General features: G+C 38.8%; 1 protein-coding gene across 5 annotated transcripts in view; it reads right to left on the bottom strand.

Moving 5' to 3' along the window:
* Positions 1–27,956, bottom strand: part of LOC100770975 (partitioning defective 3 homolog B) — a 1,032,377-nt gene that overhangs the window by 157,553 nt on the left and 846,868 nt on the right. For all 5 annotated transcript variants that reach the window (XM_035440979.1, XM_035440980.1, XM_027397031.2 and 2 more), the window contains one exon: positions 11,872–12,174. In XM_035440979.1, coding sequence (XP_035296870.1) covers positions 11,872–12,174 — 303 coding nt within the window. The remainder of the gene's footprint in view (positions 1–11,871; positions 12,175–27,956) is intronic.

Below are 27,956 nucleotides of genomic sequence, written 5' to 3'. Positions count from 1 at the left end.
TATGGAATTGCTAATACTTTTAATGACAGAATGCTATAAACTCTTAGGAATTGCTACATATAAAGATGCTGCTTACTAACTACACAATGATACTACTTGTATATGCAAACACACTTAAATCTTAGTAGCAGCATTCTCCTGTAGGCTGTGCTTATTCCCATTTACAGACACGGGAATTAAGAAACATGAGATAAGTTGTTTGTTTAAAGTTATGCTACAATGCCGAGTAGCAGAGCCAGCCCCCAAATAAGTTCCAGCTTCAGGATCTATGTTCAGTCTCTTAAGTTCTCTCTGGTACTTAGCTTCCCCTTCCCTGCCAGCATTTTGTCCATGTCCTGGTTCTAAAAGTGAAAAGTAAATGTCAGTTGAGAGAAGTTCCATTGATATCATGCTCACTTCACCTACAACATGCTTTCAAGGACCTCCGAGTGAGCATGCCCGAGGTGTTCTTGCTTCACATCTAACTTTAAGACTAACTTTCCTGAGAACACAACTGAGCTTTTATGGCTTCTTATGTTAAAATGCATATAACCTGAACAGTTTCTCCCAGTCTTGGACTTCCATATGGCATCTCTAGAAGAGGGAAATAGTGCTAGAAGGAGATCTGGTCAGGCTTTGGTCTAAGGAAGAGCATGGCTCGGGCCCAGGCTCCTCTACTAAACTTGACATAGAAAATCCACTGAGTATGCACTAAAAAGTTACCTTCTTAGGTGTGTACACACAGGTATTGATAATTTGAGAACTGAGAGACTGACTATTGGGCAGTCTATTTGGAGGAATCTCAATGCTTTCTCAGGTTTGCCTGTGAGCCTATACAACACACTGATTCAGGAATACTGTTTCTGCATGGGTTCATATCAGCCTTTATCCAGGCTCTCTCCAGAGGGGAGGGTATTCCACCACATATAAATATTAAAACGTCTCTTTAAGATGTTGGATATTTATGAGTACCAGCATTAAAACTCTCTTTTAATGCCCCTTCCATCCCACTGATTATTTATTGTTTGAAAAGATAAATACAGGAAAGTAATTGACCTAACAATGGCCTATTCTTGATTACACATTGCATTAAATCCAGAAATTGTAAAGAGGGCACTTTGAAATCTGTCCGTAGCATCAGCAAAGATTGTATAATGAAAAGGTATGAGGCTTAGCCTAATAGACGAATGCAAACCACAGGTCACAAGAGGCTTGCAGTAACAGCAGTAGATCAACATCAGTCTAGCTCTGCTGGAAAAAGAGACAAAGTTCAAGGCTTCTAACACACTACTGCATCTCCGTAGCCTCGAACACAGTGTTTAGTATACAACAGGCATCTTAGAATCTATGGAATTAATGAATGACGGAGGGAGGGCTGTCTGATAGCCAAGGAAGAAAATAACTAATATTTATATTTGGTTAGCACCCTTTCTACAGGGTAGGAGCTCTTATTCTCTATTCCATTTGTGCTGTTTTATGTTTAACTGAGGAAAGCCCATACAAACCCTTCAACCTCCTCTGAGTAAATAGACTCAGCCAGATGAATAGATCCCAAAGTTCAAGTCATTTGTTTGAGAAACATTTAAGATAGTAAATGAACTCCAGTTTTAACAATCAGGGTAAACTGTTCCTCAGGTGTGCTTTTGTATCTGGGGTTAGCATGGGAGGCGATCTTAAGAAAGAATGGACACAGTCACTCCTTCTTGGAAGGCTGTCCACATCTTCCTCTCCTGAAAACTGAGTATTTAGTCAGTCTGTTATAAGTAGCAGTGTCCCGAGAGCAGGGCTCTCAGAACATGGGGAAATTAATGAGAACATCAAGTTTTAAATAGAGACAGGGTGGAGGAAAGCAGAGTTAATGGTATATCGGTTACTCTTAGCTCTTATCTGGCCATAGAGATTCTTTCATTAAGAGATTTCTCATTATTGTCTAAAAGTCACTTAAACATGAATGGCACTATGTTCTGAGGTGGGAAATCAGATTGCTTCATTCAACTGATGAGTTCAATCTCCATGGAGATAGCATTTATCACTGGGATTCCTGAAGTGAAATAAGGTGACTTTGGCTGTGTTTGTAGGGAAAAAAAAAAAAAAACCCACATCTCTAAGAAATCATGTATTCACTGTTCAGATCCCACACACGGGTTGCACAAAGGTATGAGTCAGAAGGAAGATCTAAAATACTGTGAGACTGAAATAAAATTAACTGGAAAAATCACTAGGGAGGAGACGGGGAACAAACATCAGTCTCATGTGAGCTGTCTGTGACAGAGCACGGCTTAGTGAAATGCGGAATCTCTGCAATTAATACACTGTTGTGACAAGAGATATCAATTATCCCTCATTGCCTCAGGAGCACATGCTATGTTCCCTCCCAGCTGTTCCCACCTGGCTACGGAGCCTGATAATACCTTCCACATCTATCTTTATTCTTCTTGGAGAATTTCCCAAAACAAAATTTTCAGTGATTGCCAAAATCGAGAAGACAACTATCCAAGTACTTTTGTTAACTAACACCAGAAGTTCTTCAGACTGAATTATTTCTGCTTGAGTTATAGAGGGGCCATAAGCTACTAATAAGGAAAACCTCCCATGGGATGTTAATAAGAATATACTTGGCCAAAATGCTATGAACCACTCATCTAAAACTTCCATTACTAAAGCAGAGAGGAAGGGAAAAGAAATAAGTCATCTAGAGTTGATCTGATTGTGATGGATTCCGTAGTGTGATCTATAAAAGCCACTTGCAACTCCTTTCTCTCTTGACTTCATTGACTGGAAAGATGAAACTATTATTTCACATTTTCTTGCGTATAGAAGTGAACTTTTAATTTTTGCCAATGTGAAGTTACTGCAGACTTCTGGAAAATTTTTACAAGGGGATCAACTTGCTTTGAGTATTTCACTGGCTATTCAACCCTTCCAAATATTTATTCCCAGCGAATAGACATGGGACTATCTTAGAATTACGATATAACACAAAGATGAAACCCACCCACAGGGAGCCCCACCCACAGCTTCAGGGCTTCCCCAAACCAAAGGCAAAGAGGAAAATGAATAGAGGCTACTTGAAGAGGCCAGGGCCACATGAATGGGAAGCACAAATATATCCATTGGGTTTTCTAGTGTTGTAGCCAAAAGATGTGATTTCACAAACTGTATTATTGACAGCTCTTCAGGGCCCTTGGAAATTGGGCTCCTCAGTATGTGAATATTGGACATTCAAGTGACATGGAAGGAAGATAACCTTCATTCTGATGACTAGCTTAGGAATATCTAATGAGCCATGGTTTGAAAAAGATAATTACCTTAGTATCCCACTGTTTAACAACTACATTATTCATTTATGCAAATGATATGACAAATCTCCCAGAATCTGAGTTTTTTTTTGTTTTTTTAAAATTTAATTTAATTTTATTAGTTCAAATTAGGAACAAGCTTGCATCACATGTCAATCCCTTCTCCCTCTCCCTCCCTTCCCCCCAACATCCCACCTGCCCCTAGCTATCCCCCCTCCACTCCCCAGGCAGGGTAAGGCCCTCGAAAGGGGATCCCCAAAGTCTACCACATCATCCTGGGCCAGGCCTAGGCCCTTCCCCATGTGTCCAGGTCTGAGATGTTTTTTAGTTGTTTTGTATATTATCCTCTCACTTTTCCATTTCTTCCTTTTTGTTTTTGATGACTATAATACACCAGCAAGCTTTAGAGTTGGAGTTAGAATTAACTTTTAACCCATGTGACCATAGAATATATGGAATCTTTCAGGTTCTAAAATGCATGATTTCAAGGGTCAAGAGCAAGGTACAATAATAACCTTCATAAACAGTTATATTTCATTCACAGACCTCCTTAACATAGAGCCTAATGCTTTATATGGTCCAATGTTATTGTGTAAAGGCTATCCTGAGAGGTATGATTGATGTTTATTGAGGCAGACAATGGGCTTATTTCACTTAAGTCATATATAATCCACTGGATTGTCCATTTGAACCAATGTCAAAGGAAGACCCTAAAGCCTCAGATCTTTCCAAAATCGAATGCACTTACAAGTTAAAGGTTTTTTCCCCAGTAGATTTTATTTATAACTCTAACACTATAATATCGTTTTTTGTTTGTTTATAAGACAGATTCGGCCATTAGGTTGAGTTTCTTGAGGGTTAGGACTGCTAAACTCCCTTGTATGACCTCTGGAATGTAAGAGATTCTCAATAAAAGTTTCTATAAAGCACTTGTAAATATATGCTGGAGCATTAAGACCATTTACCTGGATGACTGGGGAGTTCCCTGCAATTTACCAGTCTAATTGCACAGTTGTCATACACTAGTCAATAAACATTTAGTAAGCACAGGAAGTTTTGGTGGACTTTGTGGAGCCCCTGTTGGGGGCCCTACCCTGCCTGGGGAGTGGTGGGTGGGTGGGGTGGGGATTAGGTTGGAGGTGGGGAAAGATTGGGGTGAGGGGAGGGAGAGGGAGAGGGGACTTACATGTGAAACAAGCCTGTTCCCTAACTTGAATTAATAATAATAATAATAATAATAATAATAATAATAATAATAATAATAAAGAAATTACGAAGATTCCAGTATTACTAAACCACATAAAATCTAATTAAGTCTAAATGTGTAAACATTTGGATTATCTGTTAAAGAAAATTAATTACTTTAGGATTCACCAAGAACATGTGGTTTCCTTTCTTTACTAGGTTAAGGGATGGTAAATGGAGTGACTCTTACAAACATGGGGTATATCAAAAAAAGTAAGAGATTTTACAATGTTTCCAGTTGAAATGGGGAGTGTAAACTAGATACAAGTCAATTAAATTAATAGCTAAGTGAAGATCCCACAGAGAGCTGATTAATGGAGGTTTCAAGTAATGAATTACAAGGATTATATCTGACACTGATCAATGATCTTATCAATGACATAGATGAGTTACAGTGATTAAATATGAGAGTTACAAAACTAACCTATGAAGCATAGGTAATGTTTTGAACAAAAGAGAATATCTTTATGGATGATAACAATGAGCTAAAACTAACAAGTACATTTTGGGGGAGTTATAAGACAGGGTGTCAAAATGTAGCCCAGCTTAGATTCAAACACATGAGGTGGGAGAATCATCCCACCTCAGCATTGGACCTACTAGGATTTGGTTTGTATATCACCATGCTTGACTTTAATCCTAACAAGTATATTTTTAGCTTGGATACAAAAATATCCTCCATCCTGTCATTCTATAAAAACAAGATTCAATATTACATAGCTTGACAATTGTCCCAGAAAATTTTTTGTCAAGAGGGAATTTTAATTGAGAAAATGCTTATATAATATTGGTCTGTTGGCAAGTCTGTAGGGGTATTATCTTTACTAATGATGGGTGAGGAAGAGTCCAGCCCACTGTGGGCAGGTCCAGCCCTGGGCAGATGGTTCTGGGTTGTATAAGAAAGCAGGCTGAGCAAGCAAGGGAGAGCAAGCCAGTAAGCAGCATTCTTCCATGGCGTCTCTTTCAGTTCCTATTTTCAAGTTCTCGTCCTGACTTCCCTTCTAGATGCAAGCTGAAGTAAACTCTTTACTCAGTTTTGGTCACAGTTTACTACAACAGTAGAAAACAAACTAAAACAATAGTGCAAATGAAAAAACATAGAGGTTTTAGATAAAAGTATAACATAAGCTAGAAATTGCAGTTGATGTATAAGTTTAGGTCACATTGAAACTATAGAAGATTAAGCCAAGGGAAACAAAATGTTTTTGTTTCTGATGCACCTGAAAGATGGTTTTCAGTTGTATATACCATGATTAACATAGTGATCATGATCTCAATAGACTTAAGTGCATCCGGGAACCAACCACCAAGAGGGCTACAGGTATGGATTGAGACAGGACTAAAATACATGGAGGAGCTTATATTGAAGAAATAACTGCTCAGTGACCCTAGGGCAATGTGCTATGCTTTTGTACCCTGTTCAGGCCAGTTTTGAGAATATATATATATATATATATATTATATATATATATATATATATATATTTGATAAAAAAGTAAGTTGTTTTTCACCATGGCATCATTTAAGGCATGGTATTAAGCCTTCATCTTATAGAGAGGTGAGAAGGCTCTGTTATTGACCAGCTTGTGGGATTCTAGGAACACACCTCATATAGAAATCCTCAGCAAGTTCTATTGCTCCCACGGCTGTCCCCTAATCTCACTCATGATGAGCATAAATGCCTCATCCTGCTGACCAAGGGCCAGTCACCCACATTTTTGCTCAGGTCTTGGGCCTTTCTATTTTATCTCTTGCCATTGATTCTTTTCTTTCTGTTTCCTCTAATAACCAGTTTCTTATACTATGAGTCATAACTCCATAAGAGGTCAGAAATGAACATAAGGGTTGCAAAAAATTTTGGCAACAGTAAAATGTCTCTGGATGCATGGTGACCACATAATCATTTCATGGTGTTTTGGCAGTACTCACCTATGTGTATCCCCCAATTTCACAGCAGTCTTGGCTCTGAACACATAAACACTTCACCCTGCACATGCCATGTACAAAGAACACTATACCTTGGCTCAGATTTGAAATTACTGTCTGTTAAGGACTACAATATTTTTAGTATACCTACATGACTATGGAAAACTCAGACTTTTAATGTTTTCCTATCATCAGTTCTCAGCATGTAAATATCAAATTCATGTATCTTTCAACTGTATTTTGTTAGAATGTTTGATTTGAAAAATTGTTGATAGAGTTGCTGACTTGTATTTCACAGAAAAAATCATTATATGAATTCTGGCCTGTGATGAGCACAGAATTTCCAACAATTTAAAAAGGGGCCCTAACCATACTTATGTCATTTTGTACTATGCACTTATGTGGTGTTCTCAGCATTGACAATTATAAAGTCAAAGTATTGATCAACTCTGAAAAACATTGAAGATGCTTTATATCCTATAGCATCAAGTATTCAGACAGGATTTAAATCTTTATGTAAAATAAACAGGCATTCATATCATTGTCATGTAAATCTGCTTCCATTTATAATGCCTGGTAAAATTATATGTAAATAATCATCTTAAAATAGACTTACTTATGATATCTTATCAATAAGTGTTTTACTTGTATATGTATTTCATTACTTATATGCTTGGGGGTCACATAAAAATCTTGGGTGCCAAAGAGTTATGAGTGGAGTTAAAGAAGCCCTGCTCTCACATACCATACTTCCTGTCACATTGACCTTCTCCTGTACTTCCCAGCAGCCCAGCTGTGGTAACTACCACTGTCTTTGTTAAGATCTATGTATCTTTTTATCACACAGCAACCCTTTATAAGAGGGATGTGCCATTTCCCTACATTCCTCAATGAACTGAGGACTGATCACCAGTCCTGGCCCTTGCTAGATGCTCTGTAAGTATTTGTTGCATTGTTTGCATGAAGCTGAAACATGACATCTTGGGAAAGTTATTTTATTGAAGTTCATGCATTAGTAATCTGGACAAGAACTGGACCTAGATCAGCACCATTCCAGGAGTCATGGTTTAACATACCATTAAACATGTTAAGAACCCAAATTGAGCCACTTTATTTTCTTTATACTGTACTAGGAAGGGAGAAGGTATGTCTATGTGGCACAGTGGGCTAAGGAAAAGAATATGATACAGAGAGGTATAGAATTAAGTCCTAGTCTGTTACATTCTATTTGTAAGCTAGCACTGAAGCACCATCCTAGATGCGACTTCAAAGACAGTCTTCCCCAGCCCACAACTCTGCTTTCTCATTACCATTAGGCTCTCTCTCTACATTCTCACCTCCCCATCAATTCCCACTATAAGTTTCCTCAGTTCCTACTAAGCTACTGATACTGTCCTCTCTAACTTAACCAATGGCTTTTAGTGTCCACATTCTCTTTGTAGGCTTCATTCTTTTGACCTTTATGGACACAATTATGATACTGGCCACAAGAGTGGGACATACATTGCTCTCCACTGTACACATGCTGACACCCAGATTTCTGGAGTCAGAGTTAGACAGCTGTAGGATGCTCTTACCACAGACTTCTAGGCAGTTAACTACCAACCAATATCTATCAGCATGTGACCTATTCACGCACACTGTTGTACTCTCTTCACTTGCCTTCCTCCACACATGCCATGTTCTGGGCACTTCTGGATTCCCTTAAATGCATGATCTTTCTAGCAACTTGATCCCTGTACATGCTTGATTATTTTGAAAGTAAAAACAGTTATCCTATTGTATCTAATTAATGCATAAGGATTCCCCCCAAAACCAGCTCCACTATTCCCTGCTTTAGGAGGCCTTTTCTACATAGCACAAACAAGAAAGAAAAGCTTTTACCTGAAATTATAGGATATCACAACTCTCCATTACCATATGTCTTGGATTTCTACTGAATAGAAAAGAACCTCTGATGGGGGAGGTCCTTCTATGTATATGTTTGTCTTATTGGTTGATAAATAAAGTACTGTTTTGGCCAATAGGGAAGCAAGATAGGTGGGACTAGGAATCGAAGAGAATTCTGGGAAAGGTAGTAAAACAGTCATTGCCATGTGATCTGGAGAAGAATGGACGCACACCACCAGCATCCTCGATAAGATAAGTCTTTATAAAACATATAGATTAAGAAATCCTAGTCATTGGCCAGCAGCATTGTAATTAATATAAGGCTCTGTGTGTTATTTCAGGCACCCATGTGGTGGCGGGCCTCAGGCAGGTTGGTGGAAAGATTTATTGTTACAAACCTCCTCTAGTCCGCATTGATATATCATGATCATCTTCCCATTGTCTATGGACCTTTTCACAGTATCTAGAACATAGTAGATGCCCAATATAAGCTTATTGAATTAAGAACGATTGAACAGATGGATGGGTAAGTGATATGCCCTTTACTTTAAAATGTGATAGGTATAGAACTCATAGTGTCTGCTTGGGGACATTGCCTGGAATACTGCCAAAAGAAAAGCTTAGATATACATGGGCCCCAGAATTTCACTGCTATAGGACAGTATGAGTGGTCATAACAGTAACCATGATGATAATAGCTACCATTATCTAGTGCTTACTATGCATCAAGGCAAAATTGCTTGCTTTAAGACTTCAAGAAAAAGGAGCGGAACAGACTTTAAGTATAATTAAAGATAAGAGCAGAATCAAGACATTTCTGGGTAAAAAGAGTTATTCTTTGATCTGCTATCCAAAAATTTAACAGCTGTCTAAAACTCTGAAGAAGGCAGATTTGGGGCATTTATTAACACAAAGAGGCTGGAGCCAAAATTAAGACTCCATTACTCATAGAGATGTCCAGGCTTGGCAGTAAATAAATAAAAAAAATTGGCAGCATTTTACAGTTGTTGTCTTTAACATTATCAAATGAGATTTCTTTCCTGGTCTAACTATATGGGTAAAAATTAACTTAGAGCCATGTGTCCACATGTGTGTTATGGTTTGGAACTAAAATGACCCCTATTGATTCAGTTTTGAAGGCTTGGTCCGAGTACAGCAGTGTTTATAGCAGGGGTCATACAGAGATGACAACTTTGTCTAGGTTAATCTGTTGATAAGGTCATAGATATTCAGAAGGGGAGCCAAGTTTGAGGAAGTAAAGGTCTGGGGGACATTTGTTATTCTTCCCCTCACTGTGTCCAAATATCTGGCAAGAAGCAGCTTAAATGGGGGAAGAGTTTATTTTGGCTAACAGTTTGAGGGTGCAGTCAGTCTATCATGATGGAGAAAGTATGAGAGCAGAAATCAAAGCATCTGGTCACATTATCAGGAAGCACAGAGCGGTAAACACTATTGTCCAGCTTGCTCCTCCTTTTTTATTTAGTATGGGATTCTGGCCCATGAAATACTTGCTGATGCCTGCTCTAGCCTGAGTCTTTCTATCTCAATTAGTCTAATATAGAGACTTCCTCATAGATATGTCCAGATTCTAGATCCTGTCAAGTTCATAATAAAGGGCACAGCATTGAAGGATTAATTACATCCCCGGTCATCTTCCAGACCTTCTCTGCTTCCTGCTGTCACTAGATGAGTAGCTTTCCCCAACACATTGTCCGCATCATGATACAGAGCCCAAAAAACAGCTTGCAGCTTGGCTGAGTGACCATGGCCTAGGACCCAGAAAACAGCACATAAACATAAACATTCCCTATTTGGGGTTTATCTCATGGATTTTTGTCACAGCAATCCAGAGTATTAAAAATATGGGTAAAATACACTTTAGGTGATAAATATTCTGGGTACAATGAGTTCTGGTTGTATAGTATTCTTGGAGACCAACAATACATATTACCATACCAGGCCTTAAAAAAGAAGAGTACACTAAAAGAAAAACCTGATTGAATTCCGCTCAAGGGTTTGGTATAAGCCTCTTCTTTCAGCATGCCTCACATTTATTCCCATGGAATTTGCATTGAGCAACACTACCTTGGGAAGATCTGAGAAATACCGTCATACACGCTGGTGTTCTATCGGATATCTGCAAAGAGGATTGCTATGGAGCCCTTTCTGACATAGAGAAAGGAAGATTGACTATGCTTTAGCCTAGAATAGACTCTAGTATAGTATTATTATTTACATGATAAAATTCAACCCTATGTGAAGGCTGGAGAGAAAAAGGCCAACTCTTAATCAATCCTTGGAATTAGCAATTTACTTATGATGGCCGTATCACCCAGTCATAGAAATTTATATTTTCATTTTGTTCTAACGAAAAACTTGACCATCTTTCTTTAATATTATCAACCTGGAAGCTTGACAGTAAGGATTAAAAATTGCTCCTCGCTTCCCACTTGGTTATTGGAAAGGTTCTGAAAGGTAATCAGTCTTGTGAAGCTACACTTTACAGTCTGCATAAAAATGCCATGATTTCCCTTCCTCTCCCCAACCTAATTGAAAGTGCATAATATCACCCAGCTGGGGAAATGTGTAAACGGTAAACATATGCAATATATCATGCTATCACACAAAAGCTGGCTACTGCTAGGGACCTGGTGGTTGTCAGAACCCTAAGAACTCTGGAAAATGAGTCTTTTTCTTGCATCTAGAATGAGAGCTTCTTGTGCCTTCCCCTTCCTAGCCTCCCCACTGATTTCAAGCAGCAGCAGGCAGATTAGAGCAAGGTCCATCAACCCATTCCTGGAACGTGGGACTCCAAGGTCACCTGACAATGTATCTGGACTGAAGCTCTTTTAGACTATCCTTTACCCGGACAGAACATTTTTCTTTGGGCAAGCTGTGCATTGGAATCATCTTGTTGCTTACTTGCTTCAGACAGAGGCTCCCAATATCTCTTTCCCTTGCTCCTAAACCTACAGGGTCACATACTATCTTTCTCTACTTCATCAGAAACCTAGGACCAAGATTATCTCATTTTCTACCTCTGCTCATCAGTGAATAGCCAGATAGTTTAGTTTTCCTTGACTATAAAAAATCCCAATCTTATTTTTCAGCGCCTCCTGCACTATGATAGCTATCTATAATTCAACTCCAGTTACACCTACTTGGAAGCCATTTTCCATTTTTCGACTCTTCACCTCCAAGTTTCATGTCATCTTCTTGAATAAGTATCTTACAATAGGACTCTTAGGACAAAAGACAATATGCTTTCAAAGTCTTCATCATTAGTTCTCTGTATTGCTGCAAAGATTGTTCCCTGTTGTACCATGCACTGTACTCTATGCCACCTTATAATTAGCTATTGTCTTATTTTTGATGACTGATACCTTACTGGTAGGTCAAAGTGGAACACTTGTCTAGGGCACCATGTCATTTTAGTTTTAGTAGATTGAAGGATACATTTTTATTTGCTTCAGCGGTAGAGATGATTTGAAACTTACTGAATAAAACTGCATTCATCTTTCACTAATATTACCTGTCAGCTAGGGCTGGAGGATGATATGGCTTGTTGACCTTGGCATAGAGGCCCTCTAAGTGGTCTCTGTCTGGAGACAGTGGACGTCCATCCCGAGGGTAAGCAAGTGGTCCAGCTCGAGGGGGAGATGGAGATCTGAAGACATTTGCTGAAGTGCATGGCTCCCGAAAGTGGTTCACTCTGGCATAATTGGGGTCCATTTCATCATCGTCCATATCATGCACTGATCCAATCCCTCCAGTGGCATAATCAAGAAGACCTCTTGCCTGCTTTTCCCTTAGCTCCTGATGTTTTGATCCAATCCTGAAAAATATAGAAGAGGTAGCATAGGCTAATGTGAATCTCAGATGCTGACACAATGAAACAATCTCTGTTAACTCTTGCTAAGCGCTTAGCTGTCACTTTCCTATGTCTTCAAGATCATGCCATGCAGAAATGCCAACAGCATAAGAGGATTAATTTTAAATCCATGACCTTTATTTGTCACAGAGCCTTCACTTTGATAGCAATGCTATAGGTATTCTGACACATCTCTGACTGATGATTGGGCTGACAGCAGTCTCTCCCAACAAAGGAGCTGTGCTTGTGACGATAGTATGCCTTGGAAGAGATGCCATGAAAGTATTTCTTGGGATAAGGCTTCATGGGAAAGAGCACATGAGAATCCTATACATTTGCTATGACTTCACTCTTCAGTACTCCTGAGTTTCAGTGTATTCTTCAAAAGAATAATTTGAAAAAAAGATTTAAATATAAAAAAGAAATATAGAGACTGTCTGGTCATTGAAAGCAGCCTAATTGAAGGTAATTTATAAGAGACTACAAGTCTTTTTTTTGTTGTTGCTACACAAATGGGGATCAGTGTGCTTCATTGTACAAGGTCTAGGCACAGAGTAAAATAATGAAGAAATTAATAGGCTTGTGACAGAGATGAATTGGCACATATAAGTGAATTAAGCTTCATTACTGGCAGAACTCCATAGCCCTAAAGCTTTAAGTGGTAGTACAGAATGTTACTGCTAGTCAGTGACAATATGTAGACTACTGGGGATGGAGCAGAAAATATATTTAGGTGTAATCTATACCCACCCAAATTGTGAGAATTTATATAGAGAGCATTAGATTGGTTCTCTTCAACTCCCACTAGTACAATTAGATAGAAAGCGCACTAGGATGTCTTACTGGACAGTGGTGATGTGGATGGTGTTGGGAGGCCCTTTAACCTTTAACTTTGAGAATGCAAGATGTAGGATATGTGGGATGAGAGAATGAGATGATCCTGACTTGTGTATCTAAAGAGATGTTCAAGGAAGGATGGAGACAAAGTTGAAGCCCAGGACTTAGAGAAGGTAAGAGGACTATAGGTAGCAGTGAAAGGTCTGTGTTTGCCTGGAGACACAGAAAGAAGCCCTGGACCAGTTATAAACAAAACCTGAAGTCCCCCAGCAACTTCTCTTCAAACAAATGCAGTTGTTTTTGTACATGGGGGCTGTTTTCATTTTCCAAAGATCAAACCCTTTGTCAAAATCTTTAGAAGCCATAATTTTTAAAGTATGTTTTTTCTTGTGATAAGACAGTGTTTGCATTTTAGGTTTTTTTTTTTTCAGTAGGAAGGAGAAATTGGGTAAGAGAAAGAAAAGGCAACAAAATAAGATGGGTAGAGGTAGCATAGGATAAAGCAGCACCTACCTCGGGGTCACAATAGATGAAATTAAATGCCAGGTTACATTATTGCATATCTATTTTGACTAAGCTAAAAATGTACCTGACATATAAATAATTGGAAGCATATATATATATATATATATATATATATATATATATATATTGCTTAAGGCAGTTTGAATCTCTAAGGGATGCTGAATTAAGATGAAAAGATTACACAGCAGGGTACCCATTAAAGGGCCTTGCATGTCCCCTTTCAATGCATGTTAGTCCCAGATTCATGGATGTTTGTTTTGAATAATTTTTGATATAGAAGATAGCCTGCTCCAATGAAATTTGAGACTCAGCCTAAAATGGGCATTATGCCAAGATTTATCATTTTTCAAGGGATGGTGCAGACTGGTTTATCAGAGAATGCTTTCTGTACTACAAGGATAGGCAAGCATTTCCATTGTAAATAAGGTAAAAGACACTGGGAAAGTCCAAGGGTGCAATTCAGTATGCTCCCTCTCCCTCATAAGTGTGATGCCATGAGAGAAATCAGTCAGTAGAAAGACAAATACCTCCTGGCTGACACACTTGTGTATTAATGGAAAAGGAAAATACCAAGCCTGATTTTTCTAAAATAGCAGAAATAGAAAACAGAGATCTGTGTTTCTTATTTCATCTCTCTCTTTCTTTGAGGTTTTCAAATTAGTTAAGCTTGCTAAGTGTGTAGCGATTCGTAGATGAAAAAGTTCTCTGTGTATGCCAAGCAGAGTTAGATATGGCATTTTTCTTTGCTAAAACAAAACCAATTCTTCCTCAATCTCCTCTGCACAACTGAGGATGGCAGTAACTAATTTCATATTAATCACTCAGTAGGTGAAATAGTAATTTCTCTGCACCATCATTATTATGCCATATATCAGGGTCTCTCCATGTGGGGGAGGGTGAGGCAGTCTCGAAAGAGGGTACATAAGAGCTGAGGAGACTCTCTTAAGACAAGTGTCAAGGAAAATCAGTTCATTTGTCTTGCCCTGATCCACCTCCACCCCAGGCAGTCTGAAAATTCTAATTGCTTCTACTTGGGAGTCTCCTGATCCCTGGACATTCAACTGGTTAAAATACCTGAATTTGAGAATAGCCTAACCTTTTCATTTCATGGTACCACTCATTTGCCCATCCTCCTGAGCACACTACCATTGAATTATTGAGATCTTTCTCTCGTTGAAAACAGCAGTGTCTCTCCTTCCCATTACATTTCTTGATTGTCCCCTTTATTTCCATTTCCTTGGCTATAGTGTGCAGCATTCATATTTTATATTGCCTAGATCTTCTGTTTAATGTGGTACCCATTTGCTGTGTGTGGCCCTATAAATTTAAATTTGAATTAATTAAAATAAAATAAAACTCATTTTTTTAGTCTTATAAATTCATTCAAGTGATTAATAGCTACATATAGCCAGTGGCTTCTGTGCTGACAATGAAGATGTGGATAAATTCCACAACTGCAGAAAGTTTTATTGGGTTATGTCAGTCTAACTGATTCAAAGAGATTTTGGTGTGTCACCATATCCCATTTGTTTTAGTTAGCATTTATACAGCTGTGATAAAATACCATGACCCAAAGCAATATGTGGAGAAAAGGGTTTTTGTTTTGTTTTGTTTATTCCATGTCATAGCCTAGAGTCCATCATCTAGGGAAGTCAAGGCAGGGACCTGGAGGCAGGGACTGAAACAGTGCCATGGGAAGAGTGCTGTTTACTGGCTAGCTCCTCATGGCTTGCCCAATTTGCTTTCTTATAGTACCCAAGACCATTAGCCCACAGTGATCTGAACCTTCCCATATCAAATTTCATTTAAGAAAATGGACCACAGGCTTACTCACAGACCACGTGGTGGGGGCATTTTCTCAATTAACTTTTCCTCTTCCAAAACTAGTCTAGCTTTTGTCAAGTTGACATAAAACTAGCCATCCCAACACTTTAATCTGTCCCTGAGAACACTTCTCTAACAGTCTTCCCTGCAGAGCATTTCCACTGCCTTCTCAGTCAGATTGGGGATCTCCAATGGATTATCATAGACGGGTGAGTGACAGTATGGTTAGCTCACTACTTTCACTGAAATGTTACATGATCAAAGAGTGGGGAAGAAAAATTAATCTTTAATAGAGTTAGAAGTGGTTACAATCCCACACCTTGCAATGAAATTGAGACTCAGCCTAAAATAGGGATTATGCCAAGAGCTAGTACACATTTATATTTTTAGCTGGGCACATATTTCCCTGAAGTAAGGAAGAAAGTCTGTAGAAGCATAGTCAGCATGACTTTACTTAGTAAAAGAGAGCTTGAGGACAGAAAAGGACCTGGGTTTGTGTCTTGGTGAGGACCCAAACGGGGAGTAACAGCTTGGGAGAGTTGAATGCTCTGTGAATTGTCTCCTGTCTATGAAGAAACTTCATAGAGACAAAGTAGGAATTAAATGAAATGGTAAGGATGGTGAAAGAGCAAAGATAAATCCCAACTCATCAAAACCAAACCAAGCACCAAGGCAGCCTCATCTAGGAGCAGGTTCATCTGATGTCAAATAATCTGCCCTCCCGAATTGAAGACCCTCGAAAGCAATCTCCCAGGACAGTGACACAGTGAAGTGGGAAAGGAAATTATTTTAAGAAAACACTTAGCATTGAAGCTACTGGTGACCTTACATTATTATTCTTGTGTCACTGGAAATGATGTTTCAGCAAACATTCTAATTTAAATTTCAAACATTTGTAAATTATGAAATATATTTAATTAGTGACAGAAATTTTCTTCCAGAAAATACACACCCCTCCAAGGTTACACAGCCATCTAAAACAGTGGCACTAGCAGGAAACAATATTCCCAGCATCATGGTATTCCTATTCTAAGAGGAAGTTATATGGAGGCATTTGCATGTAGTTATATGTGATACTTTTAATTTATACAATGACATTCCTGCATGCAATTGTTTGGCAGGGTATAGGGAAAAGTCATAATGTAGCTGTTTTTAGAAATGCCTTTTAACGCAACCTTTCTACATTATGTGTTTTAGAATTTTTATATATATTTAAGTTAATTATCTCAGTTATAACAAATTATTGTTCACTGAAGTTGTGTTTGGTTCCTTTAGCTCAACTACTGCTACCAAAAGTACTCAATTTCCATTAGTCAATCAATTTCCATTAGTTAAAGACCTTTAATCTTTAGTAGAGGACTAAGCTTGTCAATCAAAGCCTCACAGTGGCCTTACTGTTTTGTCTTTTCTACAATATGCAGGTTCAGTAAACTCTGCATTTATCTGAAATATACAGTTATGAAGTTCTTTAAATCCATTGATTTCTGTGTAAATTTCTGTACATTTGTTTCATTTCATAATAAAAGTCGAAAGTTGCAAATGGGAACAAATGCAATGCAATAGCAATTACCAGGTCCAATTTTGTAAGCATTAGACACATTTGTATTATATAAGCCTTGTAAAATTTGCTCACAACTGTTACTAAATGGCTTCCTTTTGGAGAGGAGTGGTGGGTGGATTACACAAACCAGTCTGCTTCCATGTGTTGTGTTTATACCCTAGCATGCCCTTTGTTCTGACTGGAGAACATCACCCTGTTTCCACATGTTGAAATAAGACTATAAAAACAAAACAAAATGAACACCTTTTATTGATTCACTCTTGACATTCTGCCCCCTAATTGGACTACAAACTACTTCAGTGTGTCTTGTGAGTTTTTCTGCTAATTTTTGGCTGTTTATACATTCAGTATTTCTTGCAATTACACTGCATATTAGAAAGAAGAACAGAGCCGCACTTGGTCCCTGGTTCATCTACATGGAAGACAAAATATAAGTGATTATGATCCAGTGGCAAAGAAAGCTGTGTATTGTGGGGTAAAAGTCCATCATGTCTGGGGACTGTAAGTAAGAACGGGAAGGGCACGGCCATGTGGCCTGGGTTTGGGAAGAAACTTGTCATTCTTGATATAAATTATGGAAATTAGGTTCCTTAGTTAGAGGGAAGGACACCTATGAATGGGCAAATATATGCACTATTTACTCAGTTTTGGGCTATTCATATGATGTAGAAACTGGCTGGTTTGAGTTATCTCCTCTCTACAAAAGAATGTATCCTGTAAAGGTGATGGGCAAATAAGATTTATCTAATGCTACTGCTCAACATTAAAAAAAGTTGGTAAATTTAAATATTCCTTTTTGTATTTTTAACTTTTTATTATGAAATGAAACAAAGATGTATTTTACAAGACAAAGTCTTTTTTTTTTATTAGTTCAAGTTAGGGAACAAGCTTGTTTCACATGTAGTAAAGTCCACCAAATCTTCCTATGCTGGGCCTGGGCTCTTCCCCATGTGTCCAGGGCCAAAGTGTATCCCTTCATGTGGCAAGACAAAGTCTTAAACACTCTCACAGAGCGACAACATTTGTAAGTAATACAGGAGGCTTCTGTATTAGTTCATTTCCTGTCAGTAGAGAAACCAAGCTTAAGTAGCTCGGGTCTAAGCAGCATGTCACAGGTGTTGATGTGGACCTCCTTGGGTGTATCATCTCGGGCAACGGTGGTAGGAACAAATGTCAGAGAGACCACATACAGGAAAGGGAGACTGGAGAGGCTGGAGTTTCATAATCCCTTCTGAGGTCATGACCTTATTTTACTTAGGGGCCTCCCACTGGGCTCCTCCTCATAAAGACCCACCATCCAGCATTGTCACACCGAGGCCTAAGTGTCCAACCCATGAAGTTTTGAGGGACACTCAACTGTAAACAGCAGTCTCCCTGCACTCTCTCTTCATCATAGCTGCATCTGTCTCATGTCAGAATCTCCTCTCCTCCACAGTAAGAATCCCGCTACTTAAAAAGGCAGGTGATGAAAGATAAATAGCCCATTGTTATGACTAACTTCATGCTGCCTCTCCATTGCTGTAGTTGAGCCATGCCTACATTGTAAAAGCACATTTCTGTCCAATTCTCATTTGACCCTACCTTTGCAAACATCTCAATTATTTTTCATTGCTGTGATGAGACACCATGACCAAGGAAACTTAAAGAAGAAAGAGTTTATTGGGGGCTGGCTTAAGAGTTTCTGAGGGTTGCTCCATGGGGAGTATGGCAGCAGGCAGGTAGGCACACTGCTGGAGCAGGACCTGAGAGCCTACCTGTTGAAACAATACCCATGAAGCAGAAAAAATGAGGGGGGAGAGGCAGAGAGGGAGAGGGGAGGAGAGGGAGACAGAAAGAGGGGGAGAGGGAGAGAGGGAGAGAGGAGAAGAAGGGGGAGAGGGAGAAAAGAGGAGGGGAGAGAGAGAGAGGAGGAGAGGGAGAGAGGGGGGCAAGATAGAGAGAGGAGGAGAGAATTGGAGGAGAAGGAAAAGGAGGAGGAGGAGAAAGAAGGAGGAGGAGAAGGAGGAGAGAGAGAGAGAGAGAGAGAGAGAGAGAGAGAGAGAGAGAGAGAGAGAGAGAGAGAGAGGTAGAGAGAGAACTTAGTGTAGGCTTTTAAAACCTCAAAGGCTGCCCCCAGTGTCACACCTCCTCCAAGGCAACACCTGATAATTCTTCCCAAGCAGTTCCACCAATTGGGGACCAAGCATTCAAGCATATGAACCTATGTGGTCCATTCTCATTCAAACTAACACAGCAAATAACTTAATATTCAATCTGCAAAGATAATCAGACTTAATAAGGAAAGATGCAAAGTCCTTACACCCATGTTTGTATACTCCTCAAGAAGAATGCATTGGGGCAGCATTTCTTGAGTGGGTAAAAATATGTTTTCCATACCCAAAGGCTGTTTTTGACAGATTGAATTATTGGCTTATCGTCTTTCCTTGAGTATAAACATGTGGCTCCATTTTGCACAACAGTGTGACTGCTAAAAAGCTGGCTGATAACCCAGGTTTCCCTTTCATAAGTGACTTATAGACAAATTGCTTTCTTGCTTTTTTAATTGAAATATTTTATTTACTCATTTGCCGTTCGATCATCTTGCTCAGAAGGTAGTTCTGTTCAATATGTACCTCAAAGTATATATTTGCATATCATGAATTTTTCCTGAATTACAGTTTTATTTACCTCTACCATAGGATGTAAGTTGTATATCAAAATCAATTGTATTTTGCTTAGACAAGACAACAATGGCACTGAAGATAACTCAGTATTGTTACAATGTCAGTTCGTGGAAATGTTGCTACAGTATAAATAGCATCCCAGTGATGCACTTGAAGTAGTATCACATACAAATGCATTCAGTGCCTGGTTGTCTTATTTACTGACCCTAAGAGAGCAGACTGGAGTTCACTGGGCAGTTCTGTAATTGCCTTTTCATTTAATCACCCATGAGCTTTGCTGAATTGTTTCATGAGAGGTTGTAAAATGGTCATTGGAAAGGCTGCTTTTTCTTTCTATTTATTACCTAGAATTCTATAAGAAAGCCTTGCCCTCAACAGTCTTGGAATTCTGATTTTAGTGAAGCTCTCCTAGGGCAGGCAAATCAGTATAAATGCTTTTCTTTCTTTCTTTCTTTCTTTCTTTCTTTCTTTCTTTCTTTCTTTCTTTCTTTCTTTCTTTTTTCCCTTCCTTCCTTCCTTCCTTCCTTCCTTCCTTCCTTCCTTCCTTCCTTCCTTCCTTCCTTTGTTTTGCTGATTTCCAGTTAAGGTGTTAGTGCTCTAATACTTCCAATGGGAATAAATGAGTTACTAGAGATTGTTTTCTAAGTCTTCCATTACAGGGGTTGTGAAATTATTGTGAGCTTTTAGTTAAGCCCATGATACATGAGCACAATGTGCTTAGGTTTTAATCACACTCCTTACTCCCTTTGTTGCACATGTCTACCATAATGAGCTAACAGAGATGGCGCTGTGTCAGCTGCTCTGTCCTTTTGTCTTGACCCATTTGCTTTTCATAGCTTCCATGCTGGTATCTAACAAGCAAGTAGCCTCAGCTTCATACCAAATCTCACACTCTAATTTCAAAGAAGTTGTTCCCCAAGTGCCCTTCTTCTTTTGTAATGAATGGTGACTGAATCCACAATCTAGGTTCAGGTGTGTTCATTGCTGAGAGTTTTCTATCGATGGAACTGGGAAATATATATATATATATTTCATTTTATTCATTACTATTATCTTACTAAAGCAAGCATACAAAATAATGAGTGTCTTATGACATTTTCATACTTGTGTAGCCCTGTACTTTGTCTCTGTTCATCACTCATAACTATCTCTTGTCCCCCTCCTCCCTGCAAATAGTCTCCCTCTCTCTCTCTGTGTGTGTGTATTAATATGCACACATGATTCTTCTATAATAGAAACTTGCCCTCAACAAATGTAGATGTTATGGAAATACTCTTAGTGCCAGATCTGCAATAATATATTTACATATACAATATCTAGCTTTCCATTTGAGATGATAGAATATTTATTTTTCTTTCTTCCTTCCAGTCCTCTTTCTTGTTAGCCTTTAACTTCCCTTCATAAATTTTCCTCATCCCAAGTAGCTTACCTTATATATTCATGTCATATATATGCATATATGTGCACATATGTGTATTTCACTATTATGAGTATATATATATATATATATATATATATATATATATGTGAGAGCAAGTAATGTCTGTCGTTCTGGGTCTGGCTTATTTTACTTAACATGATTATCTCCATTTCCATGTTTTCTTGCAAATGACATTATTTCACATGGCTGAATAAAAATCCACCATATATATACACGACACATTTTATTCATCCATCTGATGCACATCTAAGCCAGTTCCATTGTTTAGTTATTGTGAGTAGTTCTGCTATAAATATGCATAAACAAGTATCTCTCCCTGTGTGCTGATTTAGAGTCCTGTGAGTGTAGACCCAAGAGTGGGATGTAACTTGATCATATTAGTAGATCTATTTTCAGTTTTGCGAGGCATCTCCATCCTCATTTCCATTGTGTCTGGAAGCACATAGTTTAAAAAAATCATCATTATATTTGAACTGATAATTCTGTTCAAATTAAATGTTGCAGAAATATTACTTAGCTATAAGTAAAAACTGTCATGTTCTTTTAAAAATGAGAGACCTTGATTCTTTATATTAATATAATTATGCATTTTATATATAATTATATTATACTGTTGGATTAATTGTATTATATATGTATATAATATATAGTTAAATTACAATATCTACACATTTAAATATATGTATAGTTTAAAATAGCAATGCTCACATCGCTGTCTCAGTCTGACGCTGTGGATGGGCTGGCTCACCAACCACAGGTCTGCAGTTTGAGTTGGAGACCCAGGTACTAGCAGAGTCAGGGTAGGGTCCTGTTTCACATATAGATTGCTGGCCTCTTACTGTGTCCTGTGTCTTACAGACAGGCAAAGCAGCATCAGTGTCTCTTCTAAGGGAACTGATCTAGTTTTGAAAGGTTTTTCCCTTATTACCCAGTCACCTCCCTTGAGTCCTACCCCTATTAATATCATATTGTCAATTAGGTTTCAATATAGGAACATTGTTGGGTTGGGGGTGTGTGCCTAAACATTTAGACCATAGCAATTACTACTGGTCTATTAAAACTTATGGTGTTATCTTGGCTTTATTTTCTGTTAGAAAAAAATGCTATGCTCTCTAAAATAGAGATAGAAAAATCTCTATTTTCTATTATACTATGTATAGTCAAAACTGTTTCTAATATCACCCAATTATTTTTCCTAAGTAGTTATGCAACCAATTTGTTTTAGTTAGGTTATTCAATTTGGTTTGCTTTTAATTTTTAGGAGATTATTCTTTCTTTCTCTTTGACTTTTATTGCTAAATATGTAAGACATATGTATATGTTTGTTCAGTGTGTGTGTGTGGGGGGGGGTTTGTATGGAGGTTGATGTTGGGTGTCTTTTATCATGTTCAACTTTTGAGACAGGGTCTCATCATGTAACTCTCACTGTCCTGGAGTCCATATGTTTACCAGGCTGACCCTGACCTTAGAATACCTGCCTCTGCCTCCTAGGTGTTGATATTAAAGGCATACACCTCCATGCCTTGTCCACTTTATTTTTGAGACCTAGTTTATTACTGAACCTGGAGCTCATTGATGAACCCTGAACTCCAGGGATCAGCCTGCCTGTATCCTTCCCCTCCCCACCGCCACACTAGTCCTAAAGACACAGATGCACGCTGCCAAGCTAGGCTTTTACTTAGGTGCTAAGGATCCAAACTCAGGTCCTCATGCTTGCACAGCAAGCATTCTACCCACTGAACTATCTCCCCAGCCTTAAATGTATTGTTTTTCTAAAGTTAAATAGAACAAAATAAATTATGCCCCTGTCATTATCTATCTTGTCTATCCAGACTAGTATAACTATATTTGTTTTTTAAAGCAGCCATGTTTATATATTTATATCCCTCCTTTGTTATCCAAAAGCTGGGATACAATATGCATATTTCTACACTTTACTATTTCACTTAGACATCCAGAAGAATACTTCATTTGAGCCAGTAGATATTTGCTGCTTTAAAACAAAAACTTCATAATAGTCACCATGTGCTATGCTTTCCCTTATTTAACGAGTCATGTGTTCTTGGACATCTGGGTATCTCCAGTGTTTTGCTAGTGCAGACATACCTCAGAGATATTGTGGGTTCATTTTCCAACCACAGCAGTAAAATGAAAATCACCACAAAGTAAGTCATGAAGTCTTTTGTTTTCCAGTGCATATAAAAGTTATGCTTACACTGTGATGTAGTCTACAATGTGTACAGTGGCATTTTTTCTTTAAAATTCCTCATTGCTAAAAAATGCTAATGACCACAGAACTGTTAGAAAAATGGTAACAACATACTTGCTCTACATGGTTTGCCACAAAACTTCAGTTTGTAAAATAAAAATGCAATATTTGTGAAGCACAATAAAGTCAAGTGCCACGACAGTAAGTATGCCTGCACAAATAATGCCACGAGGGAAAATCCCGTGCAACATTCGGTCTGTGTTTTACTACTATGGCTTTGGGATGAATTCATAGGAGGATTGCTGGGTTAAAGAATAACACACACATACTTTTTTCTAGATTGCAATAAGTTTCCACCCATGTTTATTTTATTTTGCATTGCCACCTGCATTGTAAGAAGACAGCTGTTTCTCTAGTCTCATCATCAGAGCCCTTTGTCAAACTCTGTGAAATATGATAAGCCAGGTGAGAAGTCATGTTTCCATGAGGTTTTAATTAGCCTGACTCTTATTATGCGTTGCTGAGTATCTTTTCATATATTTAGGGGCCATTTTCATTTCCTCTTCCGTGAGCTGTCCGTACCATTGGCTGATTTTTCCATCAGATTACCAGGCATTTTCCCTTTTGATTTTTCAAAGAGCTTCACATAATAGTGATATGAACACATTGTGACCCAGGTCTCTTATTTGTCTTTTCTGAGTCTACCATTTGCCTTTTATGACTTCAGCTAAAACATCACTGAAGATTTCTCCCATTCCCACCTCCTCTTCTGTCCCTTTATAGTACTTCAGTACTTTCACGAACTATTCCTGGTTAATGTCTTTAGGCAGAGTTTTGACTGTCTGACCAGTTCAAAGGAGATTTAGGGGTGACCTTTCTCCTTGTTGCTATTGTGCTAGGGCAAACAACAGAGTGGAGAGGAGTAGGGAGGATACAAGCAAGTTTGCTACCTACAGTGGTGACAGAACTGGAGGTCAGAAAGGGGTTTCCAGGGGAGGGACATGGAGTAAAAGCAGTAGTGTCATCTAAAGAAACTACAAAGTACCTGCTGCACTGCTTTCTCTTTTGACAGTGGGGATAATTTGCTTGGCTATCATTCTGCTCTTATAATAGAAGCTGCAATTAGGTCACTGCAATTATCTTTTGTTCCAGAGAATAGGCAGGGTTTCTTCAACTTTTCCTTATCAATATGGTTTCAAAGCTGCAAACTATACTTGCTCAAGAAGAATTGCAGTGTTTGATTATTGCTATTATTAAAATTATTATACTGACCAGCAAATATAGTCTTTGTGATCAATGTTTCATCTTTTCAATAAAGTTGCTTTAATGGTATTAATATTTTTCAGTGTTTTCTCATGCCTGCCTGGCTGTCTATAATTATTTTCCAAATAATTTCCTTTAAAAAAATAAATTAGAAACAAGCTTCTTTTACATGTCAATCCCAGTTCCCTCTCCCTCCTCTCCTCCCCTGCCCCCCACCAACCCTCTATCCCAACCCCTTTCTGATCTCCAGGGAGGGTGAGGCCTTCCATGTGGTATCTTCAAAGTCTGTCATATCATTTGGAACAGGGCCTAGATCCCCCCCCTTGTGTCTAGGCTGAGAGAGTATCCCTTTACATGGAATGGGCTCCCAAAGTCCATTTGTGTACTAGTGGTAAATACTGATCCACTACCAGTGGCCCCATAGATTGCTCAGACCTCCAAACTGACCTCCTCGTTCAGGAGATCTGGAAGAGTCCTATGCTGGTTTCCCAGCTTACTAGTTTGGGGTCCATGAGCAACCCCTTGTTCAGGTCAGCTGTTTCTGTGGGTTTCTGCAGCCTGATCTTGACCCCTTTGCTCATCACTCCTCCCTCTCTGCAACTGGCTTCCAGAGTTCAGCTCAGTGTTCAGCTACGGGTGTCTGCTTCTGCTTCCATCAGCTACTGGATGAATGCTCTAGGTAGTCATCCATCTCATCATAGAGGAAGGGCATTTAAGGTAGCTTCTTGACTATTGCTTAGATTGTTAGAAACCTTGTAAATCTCTGGACATTTCCTTAGTGCCAGATTTCTCTTTAAACCTATAAAGGCTCCCTCTATTATGTTATCTCCTTTCTTGCTCTCCTCTATTCTTCCCCTAACTCTATCTTCCTGCTCCCTCATGTCCTCCTCTCTCCTCCTCTTCTCCCCTTTTGTACCACTCATTTCTCTAGGTAGCCTAAATCAGACCTGATATGGTAAAAGACCTCAATTGAGGGGATTATTGATTACTTTTCTTATAATAAGTAAACACAGTTCTGAAAAGCAGCTTTAATATTTCTGTAATACTGACGACCATTTAATGCAAATTAAATTAACATTAATTAACATGCAAATTAATTAATTTGACACAATCTTATACACAGATCTTTTCATGTTTTTTCTTCGCATATACAAACAACACATCGAGTTCTTCCTGGTTTGCAAAAGTCCAATTTGTAGATACCATTTGTGTGTGTGTGTGTGTGTGTGTGTGTGTGTGTGTGTGTGTGTCTGCACATGCTCATGTGAGAGGTATCATGTGTGTATTTGTGCATGCTCATGCATGTGAGGAGGCCAGAAGATGACAGAGTATTCCCTATCACTTCATTTTTATTTGTTCAAAACAGAGTTCTTCTCTGGACCTGGAGCTAGCCTAGGGGCCAGCAAGCAAAAACAATCCTCCTGTCTCTGTTACCCACAGCATTGAGTTTACAGGTGCATCTACAGCCATATCTGACTCTTGTGACATTCCAGGGATTCAAACTCAGGTCCCCTGCTTTCAAAGCAAACACTTTTACCAACAGAGCCATGCCCTCCACTGCAGATGTCATTCTTGAAATCTCCCCTGAGTTTCTACTCATAAAGCTGAGGATATACGGGTTCCTTTTCCTACTTCAATTGCTAAATGGTCATCAAGCAGGGCAAAACAATAAAGACTGGGAAGGCTGGTCAAGTCGGATGTGACCTGCAAACATTCTGACACACAAGGCCCAGATTGTTTAACTGTTTTTTTGTCCAGCTGAGATACATAACAGAAAGGATTTCTATATCTCAACTGGCCCAGAAACAACAAATTTTCCCATGAGGAATGTTATCTATTTGATAGAGTCGATTGCATATTCTAAAATCATGATTGACAGTCACTGATTATTCCTAACAGTTGTATAACTTTTTTACAATGTCAAATGGAAAGATTCTTTACTCCTTCATGTGGCTACTGAATACTACAATCTCAAGAGAACTGCCATGCGATGATGGCTCTCCCGTTATTGCAATTTACATTTTCCCTAAATTTATACCTTTCCCAGACCCATTAAACTTTTGCCATTGCTAATGCATTGAGTTCCTGTAATTTGTATTCTCATAATGTGGATAAATTTCCCAGAAATGCTTAGTAAACATCTTTAGCTTTCCTTGGAAAATTAGCCCCAAAGAGGGATGGGGGTGGAGAGAAACAGCCTCCAGCTGCCTTACAATATTCTCTAATAATGTATGATTCCTTATAGAAATCCTATAGACAGTACCCTATAAACGGTGTCATTAAGCAATGATGACATTAAAAGATGCTCCCAGGCTGCTGGCCAAAGCGACACTGAAGAAAGAGCTATAAGAATCTGCCCTTGAGCAAGCTCTGCTGGTTGAATAAAATTCATAACTTGTTGATGAGGTTTATTCTTATTGTTATTGACATCTGTGTGTGGCAAGAAATGGTCTCTATTCTTCATAATCCCCTCATTTGTGTGTGCCCTCTATTTGCAGCACTGTGAGAGGCAGTGGAGGAAATAAGGTATTTTTTCCCCTTTTATATTAATTTTTTTCTGGAATACAGCACTTTTTTCATCCTAGGGACTGATAATGGTTCTATTTGAAAAAAATAAACGAGAAACCTTTGACATGGTGTTAATGCCATCATATGGAAAAGAATGAAGATAAGCACCTCATGTTGACTGTCCAGGATATTGAGATCTACACAAACTTCCTGGAGAGGAAACAGGAAAAATACAGAGAATAAGAGGAAACCAGCTTCATATCCTTTCCTTTCTCTTTAAGCCTCCTTTTCCTTCTATTTTGTCACCTGGAATTTCACACCTGGTAGGTGCTCTGCTGGCCATGTTCTGACCCTTGTAGTTAAACGCTTACTCACATAAAAATGTGCTGAAGCATGGGGAATGTGCTCTCCACACAGCATGTGTTTCCTGAGCTGTGAGGTAGCACACAGCCTGGCAAGCCTGCTTAGGATACACAACCTTCCAGTAGCCAAGCGTGTAGAGATACTTACTCTCAGCACCTAACATGTGCACTCATTGCACAGGCAGAGCGATTGGAGGGGCGGGGGCACTTCATTAGGAAAAGTCAGTCTTTGCACTCTGCAGGAAGCTTGAAAAGAAACAGTGTATAGTCTTTTCCCTTCTATGCTGTTGATGCAGGGGACTTTAAATAGGTGAGAAAAGTATTTTATTCAAGTGCAGTATTTTTTGTGGCTCTTTTTAAGAATTGTCATTGAAAGTGTGAATTTGTCCTTGAGAAACTATACTGGTACACTCCATAAAAATGAGGCCTAATAACCCATTTTTCTAAATCTCTTGTTTACCATGTGGTAGGAATTTTGCTAGCCTAGATGAAAAGGACAGGGGACACTTAAATACCAGGTGGGAGAAGACATGGGTGTATCCCTCAAGTTCAC

Source organism: Cricetulus griseus, chromosome 2 (assembly GCF_003668045.3).
Source record: "Cricetulus griseus strain 17A/GY chromosome 2, alternate assembly CriGri-PICRH-1.0, whole genome shotgun sequence".
NCBI classification, from domain to species: domain Eukaryota; kingdom Metazoa; phylum Chordata; class Mammalia; order Rodentia; family Cricetidae; genus Cricetulus; species Cricetulus griseus.
The sequence above is the reverse complement of the archived record's forward strand: the minus strand, read 5'-3'. Positions and strand labels throughout refer to the sequence as shown.